Source organism: Clinocottus analis, unplaced genomic scaffold (genome assembly GCF_023055335.1).
Source record: "Clinocottus analis isolate CAN_PGR_092001 unplaced genomic scaffold, fCliAna1.0.p SCAF_21, whole genome shotgun sequence".
NCBI lineage: Eukaryota > Metazoa > Chordata > Actinopteri > Perciformes > Cottidae > Clinocottus > Clinocottus analis.
In genome coordinates, this window is record NW_027175943.1 from 1,392,958 (window position 1) to 1,401,941 (window position 8,984).

General features: G+C 43.6%; 2 protein-coding genes across 3 annotated transcripts in view; one reads left to right on the forward strand and one right to left on the reverse strand.

Annotated features, from left to right (window-relative positions):
- The window catches only part of rasl11a (RAS-like, family 11, member A), a 6,154-nt gene extending 5,070 nt beyond the window's left edge, over positions 1-1,084 (reverse strand). Inside the window, exon 1 of the mRNA XM_068587310.1 lies at positions 877-1,084. Coding sequence (XP_068443411.1) covers positions 877-1,033 — 157 coding nt within the window. The 5' untranslated portion in view covers positions 1,034-1,084. The remainder of the gene's footprint in view (positions 1-876) is intronic.
- A 1,821-nt stretch (positions 1,085-2,905) lies between these two features.
- On the forward strand, positions 2,906-8,264 carry usp12b (ubiquitin specific peptidase 12b). 2 transcript variants are annotated; one of them, XM_068587309.1, is made up of 10 exons: positions 2,906-3,057; positions 4,727-4,807; positions 4,914-4,997; positions 5,148-5,277; positions 5,420-5,703; positions 5,910-5,986; positions 6,088-6,171; positions 6,249-6,480; positions 6,674-6,752; positions 7,446-8,264. In XM_068587309.1, the coding sequence occupies exons 1-9, from the start codon at positions 3,010-3,012 to the stop codon at positions 6,734-6,736; spliced, it is 1,083 nt and encodes a 360-aa protein (XP_068443410.1). In that variant the 5' UTR covers positions 2,906-3,009; the 3' UTR covers positions 6,737-6,752; positions 7,446-8,264. The 2 variants fall into 2 exon arrangements, with proteins under 2 accessions (XP_068443410.1, XP_068443409.1); XM_068587308.1 differs by having other exon boundaries at positions 6,283-6,480.
- The last annotated feature ends 720 nt before the right edge of the window (positions 8,265-8,984 follow it).

Consider the following 8,984-nt stretch of genomic DNA (forward strand, 5'->3'; position numbering starts at 1 on the left):
ATTTTCTCTTTTTTGTCACACATTTTGGGGATTTTGGAACAAACAAACAAGCCCAAAGTCTGCGGAGAGCAATGATTCACCAATACCCCGAAATACCATGTCGCAATCCTCCGTGCGTCATGTTTGTGTCACAAATCTCTTGTTTTTCTCAACCTTGCTGACTTTTTTTGTGAAGCCATGTTTCAGTTTTATGAGGTTCAGTTTCCACGTTTGTGTTAAAGTTTTTTTTAATCGTTTAAATTTGCACTTTTTGTAAAGTTCAGAGACTCAAAAGAGGCGGTTTAGAAGAAAGAAGCCTCAAACTTAAGGCAGAAGGGACTGAGATGTCCTCACTTTTACTCAAACTCCACAAATGCAGAATCCCACATTTTCCCATGATGCACCTTGGCACCTTCTTGTGTATGCATGCAGGTATTTAAGGTATAATTAACTTTCTTTACATTATGTGTATGCATCTGAATACTTCTTTCCACACAAATTATACAATAAAAGCTAACAAATACAATATTAAAAGTGCAATATTTAAAAAAATACATGCTCATAATGAAATATGTCGCCCCCTGTCGTTCAGGTTTGGTAATATATTTCAAATCTTTCCACTACTTTCCTTAAATATTCCTCCTCGAGTAGACAAATACAGCACAGATATATATTCCTAATAGATGCCACAGCTTCCTCTGAGTGCTCTAGTGTTACACATCACGTGTTAGAGACGTGATTCAACTCCCAGACACCTCTTCCTCATCTTTGACGTGTTTTACCCTCAAAGCAACTGTTGCGTTCAGTGTATTTGAGGTAAAACAGGAATAAAAACCTCCCTCCCGGTGTCACGTCGCGGTGTTTCCTTCCCCGTGACCTCCAGTCATGAATCCGTACCGGTTTTCCCGACGTTGCTGGCCCCGAGCACCACGATCTTCACGGTCTTGTGCGGCACGCAGTCCAGCAGCGGGTACTCCGGGATGGGCACCAGCAGGAAGTTGCTGCCGGCCCCGCTGCTCATGGTGGCCGCTGCAGGGTCGCCACAGAGCCGCATGGAGCTGCCCGCCGCCCCGCGAGATCAGCTGCTCTGCGCCGGTGGAGGGTGTGGAGGGGGGGGGGGGGGGAGATAACGGGGGAGGAAACCACCCTCCTCCGGCCCCGGAGGGGAGATCACTCCGACGGGCCCGTCATGCCGCTGCAGAGCCGGACCAGAGGCTCCTCACCGGGTTGTGATGGGGTCTTCTGTCTGGAGGTGCAACATTCCCCAGTGTGTCACACACAGCAACAGCTCCAGCTCTCAGTTTTACCAAGAAAAACACTCCTCCGGGAATGTTTCTGCACACACAAAAAACACACAAAAATAATACAACACAAAACGATTCTTTTGTATTTTTACTTAAAGAGTGAGATGCATAAATAAATGCATTAAAAAAGAAGAAGGAAAAAGAATATGAAGAAGGAGAAGAAGAAGTAATCCGGTTCGCACCGATGCCTGAGAACACTGACAGAGAGAGAGAGAGAGAGAGAGAGAGAGAGAGAGAGAGAGAGAGAGAGAGAGAGAGAGAGAGAGAGAGAGAGAGGAGGAGGGGGGTGGGGGGGCTCTGATCCATCCCATAATATTCCCATGAGATCAGACTAAACCGAGCTCCTCGTTCCAGCATGTTTGTATCCCTCTTAACATAAAAAAAGTACACTTTTCATATATATAAACATTTATATGAACATTAAATATATATAAGACTATTTTAGTCGACATTATTCAATATTATTTGATATGCTTACTCAACATATTTACCTACTATTTTAAACTTACAAAACATATGACTTATAACTACATATATATATATATATATATATATATATATATATATATATATAAATATATATATATATATATATATATATATATATATATATATATATATATATATATATATACATTAATGTTTATATAACAAAATGGAAACAAGAGTTAAAAAAGTAATAAACATAAATTATTATTAGTATTACTCTTTCATAAATACTAGTATTTAGTAAATTCAGCAATAAAAAAGTGACTTAAGTAAAAATACAAAAGAATAAGCGTAAAAATACACTTAAAGTAAACTACTTAACGTAAAATAACTCATTATGCAGAGTGGCTGTTGGTTCACCTCATTGGTGCAGCTGGTAGGGGCGGAGCTACTTGTATTTACTTTATTTACCGCTGGATAGCTCGGAGTTCCTCCATAAAGTTATGTGTTATCACGTGATGGTTTATGAAGGATTGTCTCACGGCCACGAGGCAAAGTTTGGTGTAAAAATGAGATCGTGAGACCTAAATGTTGCTCAAAGCACCGCCCGCCGATTCTAGCCCGGGTAACCTGAATCGAACGAACCAAAGTGCTCCTGATTTGAGCGTCGGCGACACGCCCTCTAAGCTTCCCTCCGGGAAGCTGGCGGATACGTTGAGTAACACCGGAAGCAACGTGGTTCACTTTCGAAATAAGATAGAAACACAACCACTTGATTTACAAATAGATTAATAAAAAAGAAACTTCTAAGTACATTTCTCAGAGTTTTTCAGAGGGAGTATTCTAGCCCTACTTATGTACAAATACGAGGTACTTGTACATTCATATTTACATTTACTTACTACACTTCAGAGGGAAATTTTGTACATTTTACTGATAGAAATTAAGTAATATATTATGTATATTATTACGGGTTATTACAATGAAGTAAATAAAAGTAGCCCCTCGTATTAATTCAACAATAACTGTAAGTCAATCATTTTAAATTGTTATTTATAAAATGGTCCCTTTTGCGTTAGGATTAGTTTATTATAGTTGACTATGTTGACTGGAACATTATCAATTGCCGTTTTTCTAAGTCAATGTGCGTTTTATTCTGAAAACACAGACCGGAAGTCGCGCGTGCACCGGGGCAGAGGGGGGCAGAAGGCAGAAGGCTCTCCCGGAAAGCTGCAGCCGCATCGGCTCGGATAATTTTTCAACATCGGGGGGTTCGGTCCAACATGGCGGCTTACGGATGGAAATACTGATGACAGTCCGAAAGATCGCCTCGATTTGTACGATGGTAAGCAGCCGGCCGTTGGCTTTTAAACTGCGGTAGTTCGCGCGCGCCGCCGCTGTCCGCGAGCCAGCTCCTGCTAGCTTGGTTGTTAATAACACACGGGGTCTCCGGGAAGTTGTAGCTACACGGGTTTACTTTTTAAACGGCTGTTATTACGCCTCAAAGAAGCAGGCTTTTTAACCAAGAGCCATCTTGTTTGTTCAGGCGAGGAGGACAGGGTCGGACAACTAGCTGAGAACCCGTTACTAATATTATTGTTATTGTTACAACAGCTACTTTTAAATGGCGAGTACACAGCTAAACGTCCGCACGGTCAGTGAATGTAAACACCGCCGCTTGATGACGTTGCTCTCTCTAGTAATCCGTACACTGATGGGAGAGAGCCGGCGTTTCCTATCACGGGGATGCGCCGTGAACGCCTCATCTGGATTCTTCTCTTAATTAGCAACACACTCATTTACCTGGGAGGTGTGTGTGTGTGTGTGTGTGTGTGTGTGTGTGTGTGTGTGTGTGTGTGTGTGTGTGTGTGTTACTTCCTGACGATTCAAAATATTAAACATAAACCACTCATCATCCTTCCTGTTTGAAGGACAGCAACCTGTTTGGCAGAGGTTAAAAGGGTCAAGGTTAACACATTGATTATTATCATTTGTATAGATATTGTTTAAAAAGCTAAATAGTTGACACTGGATATTGAATATTATTAAAAACATGTTTTATATAAAGTATTTAGAATCTCAAAATCTGTCACGATTCTTTTGATGAAATAGTTCCTGATTTAAATCAAAAGTAGTCATATAGTAATAGTATGTTTCACTTCAGCTGACTTTATAATGTTGGCTTGTTTTGTTGAATCTGAAATAGTATTTATGTATCAGGTAAAGTGAGGTACTGTGAGCTGAACTGGAGCTCGTATTGAGGAATAATTTCAAAGTCGTGTTGTGAGATAAACAACATGAATAATAAAAATAATCCTCTGCTCTTGTTGACTTTACATGGACTGATGATGAGGATGAGGATGATGATGATGATGAGTAACAACAGAGTGACTCCATTTATGCACTCAATCACCCGGAAGGAAAAACTGCATCATCGGCTCTCTCTCCCTCTCTCTCTCTCTCTCTCTCTCCTCTCTTTCTCTCTCTCGCTCTCTCTCTCTCTCTCTCTCTCTCTCCTCTCTTTCTCTCTCTCGCTCTCTCTCTCTCTCTCTCTCTCTCTCTCTCTTTCTCTTTCTCTTTCTCTCTCTCTCTTTAGTTTCTGTTTCAAGTCTTTTTTCAATGTATTTTTTGTATTAAAATCTCAACAAAAACAAACATCCATACTTTACATACTTTTTAACTTGTTTATAAACAAATACATGAAAACATAGAAACGCTCACTTAAAGGTACAGTGCGTTAATTCAGCGGCGAATGTGTTGAGAAGCCTTTCGGGATATTTCTGCATGTAACAGAATGTATTAAATATTGTTCACGTCTCCTTGACTCTGTGGATGAAACAAACCCAAAGATTTCACACTCAAAGTTCTGAACTGTGTACAAACAAGTAATAAGGCTCGAATTGGAGCGTAGGAAAGGAGGAAAGGAAGCAGGAAACACAGCTGGAAACAATAAGGAGGAAACAAAGGAGGCGACACTAAATATTTGTTATCTTCTTCTTCTTCTTCTTCTTCAGGGCGCCAATGCCTCCGCCTTGGAAAAGGAGATTGGACCGGAGCAGTTCCCCGTGAACGAGCACTACTTTGGATTGGTCAACGTAAGCCTCCTCTGACCCTGCCTCCTCTGCCTCCGCCTCCTCTGACTCTGCCTCCTCTGACTCCGCCTCCTCTGACTCTGACTCCGCCTCTCTTGTCTCTTTGCAGTTCGGCAACACCTGCTACTGCAACTCGGTGCTGCAGGCGCTGTACTTCTGCCGGCCGTTCAGGGAGAAGGTGCTGGCCTACAAGGTGAGAGCTCTACTGTCCTGGGACGCCTGAAGGAGGCAGCACAGTCCTATTCAGAGAGTGTTGCATTATGGGTGGTTTCTTTGTAGCAATGTTTATTAAATATATATTTAAATGCATATTAAATGTGATTTAAACATGTATCTCCTGCAGGTGCAGCCGCGGCGTAAGGAGTCGCTGCTCACCTGCCTGTCAGACCTGTTCAACAGCATCGCCACGCAGAAGAAGAAGGTCGGAGTCATCCCGCCCAAGAAGTTCATCTCTCGACTCAGGAAAGAAAATGGTGAATAATGACTTCACTAACTTCCTGGATTTCACTCTGGAAGATAAGAGACCAGAGATTTCAACATGCCTCTCGCCTTCTCTCCCCCTCCCCTTCTCTCCCCCTCCCCTTCTCTCCCCCTCCTCCTCTCTCACCCCCTCAGAGCTGTTTGATAACTACATGCAGCAGGACGCTCACGAGTTCCTCAACTACCTCCTCAACACCATCGCAGACCTGCTGCAGGAGGAGAAGAGCCAGGAGCGCCAGCAGAACGGAAAGCTGCTGCAGAACGGAGGAGGAGGAGGAGGAGGAGGGACGGGAGGAGGAAGTGAGGGAGGAGGAGGAGGAGGAGAGGGGGAAGGAGGAAAGGAGACACAACAAACCTGGGTCCATGAGATCTTCCAAGGAACTCTGACCAACGAGACGCGCTGCCTCAACTGTGAAGCTGTAAGTGCTTTGAAATGTAGAGGAAGATGTGTATTTAAATATGTATTACATGTGTATTTAAGTATGTTGAAATGTGTATTCAAATATATATTTAAATATGTAGAAATGTGTATTTAAATGGATATTTAAGTACCCATTTACTTCTCTCTGACATTGGGGGTCTTCTCTTTGACCTTTGACCTTGAGGGTCTCCTCTTGCGTTGCAGGTGAGCAGCAAAGACGAGGACTTCCTGGACCTCTCGGTGGACGTGGAGCAGAACACCTCCATCACACACTGCCTCAGGTGAGAGAGCCTCCTGAGAGAGAGGGGGAGGGGCTACCACCAGGGCTCTGACTGTGTGTGTGTGTGTGTGTGTGTGTGTGTGTGTGTGTGTGTGTCAACAGGGGCTTCAGCAACACGGAGACGCTGTGCAGTGAATACAAATACTACTGTGAGCAGTGTCGCAGCAAACAGGAAGCCCAGAAGAGGTGAGCGACACTAATAATATGATATTATTATATTAATATAATATTAATAACAGGGTTCGTCATCATCGGGGGAGCAGTGAGTCAGTGAACATGTGTGCGTGTTGGAACCAGGATGCGCGTAAAGAAGCTCCCCATGATCCTGGCGCTGCACCTGAAGCGCTTCAAGTACATGGACCAGCTGCACCGCTACACCAAGCTGTCCTACCGCGTCGTCTTCCCGCTGGAGCTCCGCCTCTTCAACACGTCCGGGGACGCCACCAACCCCGACCGCATGTACGACCTGGTGGCCGTGGTGGTGCACTGCGGCAGGTCGGTGCCTCTTTTTAGCTGCGCTTTTATTTTGAAAATACTCTGGATGCTAAAACCTGATGAATATCAGCGTCCAGATGTTTGACTGCTAAAAGAAGCATGAAGGTCAAACGTTTGAACTTTGCCCGTGAAGAAGCGTGTGTGTGTTGTGTTCACTGTGTGTGTGTGTGTGTGTGCGTCTTGTCGTCGTCAGCGGGCCCAACAGAGGTCATTACATCACCATCGTGAAGAGCCACGGCTTCTGGCTGCTGTTTGACGACGACATCGTGGAGGTCAGAGATCTGAGAGCTTCCTCTCTGTTTTACTCACTACGGGGTTTAGAGAATACTACTACTACTACTAGTACTACTACTACTACTACTACTTCCTTCTTTTCTTTTACTTCCTCTTCTTCCTATATATTCCTAATATTCATATTTTTATTTATATACAACATATATCAATAAAAAATATAATTTTTTTCATATATAAATAATACATTTTGATATATATAAACAGTCTTGTACAAATGTATTGATATATATATATATATATATATATATATATATATATATATATATATATATATATATATATATATAAATAGAAAATATAAATAAATATATAAAAATAGTCTGGGACAAAAAAAAAATCAAATTTTTATTCATCTATCTTTTTATTTATCTAAATATGAAGATGAATAAAAATGAGTCCCAGACTAAACATTTGTTGTAATGAACCAGTTTTATTGTCTTTAGCTCATCGTTTGCGTCCTCCAGCCTCATGTTTGCCCTTCTGGCTCGCTGCTTTGCTTCCAGCTGCAGTTTGTGTTTCTCCTCTGTTCCTCCTCTTCTCCTTCTCTCTTCTTGTCCTCCACTGCCAGTAGAAGCCTTCATGACACACTGTGAACATTAGGTGAGGTCCTTTATGGACGACAGGCGTCGCTGGACCTCTTAACATCCGACGCTTTCATCTTCTCCTCGTAGAAAATCGACGCGCAGGCGATCGAGGAGTTCTACGGTTTGACGTCGGACATCTCCAAGAACTCCGAGTCGGGCTACATCCTGTTCTACCAGTCCAGAGACTGAAGCAGCCGGCGGCGAACCCCCGACGAGACTGTACGCCCAAAAACAGAAGGGGGAGGGACTTCACGAAAATGGCCGCCACTGGCTCCGCCCCCTCCTCCTCCCTCACCCTCCACTCCGCTCACACCAGCACCCCGGGCTCCATTTCCTGCAGGCGGAGCTCCTCCACGCTGCAGGAGGCCACTCGGACGGGGAAGACGCCGCAAGTAATAAAAAGATGAAGCACCTTACAAGTAAAATGCGGCACGGGGGCGTCAGCGGGCGGGAGGCCGAGATCCACCACCCCGAGAGCTCAGAGGGACTTTTATTTTGGAGGGGGGGGGGAAGTAAAGCAGTTTGTGACGATGCAGAGAAACCAATCAACTGCTTTCTGTTTAGTGAGTGTGATACACCGTGCTAAACGACGCTAACACACAGATACCGCGAGTTCACACCCTCCCCTAAAATATATATATATATATATAATCTGCCCGGATACAAGAGTCCCACCTTTTCATAACAAAACTTTAAGTTGAACTGGTTTGCAGTGTTTTTAATCAGGAAGTAAAGTATCAGGTGGCAGGCAGAGCCTTAAATTAATGCAAATTATTAAATAAAAATAGTCACGAGAGACGCCGACGAATCTAAAGAAAGATTAAAATTTTAGATTTTATTTTTTGACGGAGAATTTATCTTAAATTAGTGCCGTGGCCGTCGAAGTCGTGCATGAATATGAAAGTTTTTTTGGGTTTTAAATCCTTTTTTTTTTCACGGGTTCAGTTTGCTTTCCGACACGCCAACATTTCATATTTCCTCTTTGAGTCGGTTCTGACATCCGAGAGAGCTTTTTATTCCTGGACATCTGGCTCTCGACACACACACGCACACACACACACACACACACACACACACACACACACACACACACACACACAGTATTTGTGTTGCTCTGCAGCTGCGGCTCTGGCAGCCGGTCCGACGTTGCGCAACGCGCTCTCCTCCAGAATCCTAAACGATGTTCGTCTCCCGTCGGGTTGCAGAAAGGATTTCCTCTCCTCCGTTCTTCTCCTCCTCCTCCTCCTCTGTTCATCCTGATCAGGAGGAGTTCCTGCAGACTTTCCTCCCTCAATCAAAGCTTCCCGAGACGCGACATCCGTCTTTTTTTTTGTCTTCGTTTTAACGCACAAAAACAAACCAAATGTAGTTTATTATTTAGACGTGTTGTTTTTTATTTTATTGTATTTTCTTCCTCACTTCTCGAGTCGCCGGATGGCGAAGCGAGTGGAGCCGCTCTGCAGGTGTTTACGCTGCAGAGCGACCGGGCAGCGGCTCAAGTATTATCTGAATGTTCAAATGTTCAAATGCTAAATAAAACGAGCGCTGCTGCTCGTCAGAAACGTCTGAAGCCGAGACGACGAAAGCACTGAAAACACCAACACTTCACTCCCAAAGGTTCTGGGT

Bases quoted from the DNA above. Each gene is read 5' to 3' on its own strand.
- usp12b (XM_068587308.1), top strand. From the start codon at position 3,010: ATGGAAATACTGATGACAGTCCGAAAGATCGCCTCGATTTGTACGATG. The intron at 3,058-4,726 runs GTAAGCAGCCGG...CTTCTTCTTCAG, and splicing joins TCGCCTCGATTTGTACGATG to GGCGCCAATGCCTCCGCCTT. The intron at 5,987-6,087 runs GTGAGAGAGCCT...GTGTGTCAACAG, and splicing joins TCCATCACACACTGCCTCAG to GGGCTTCAGCAACACGGAGA.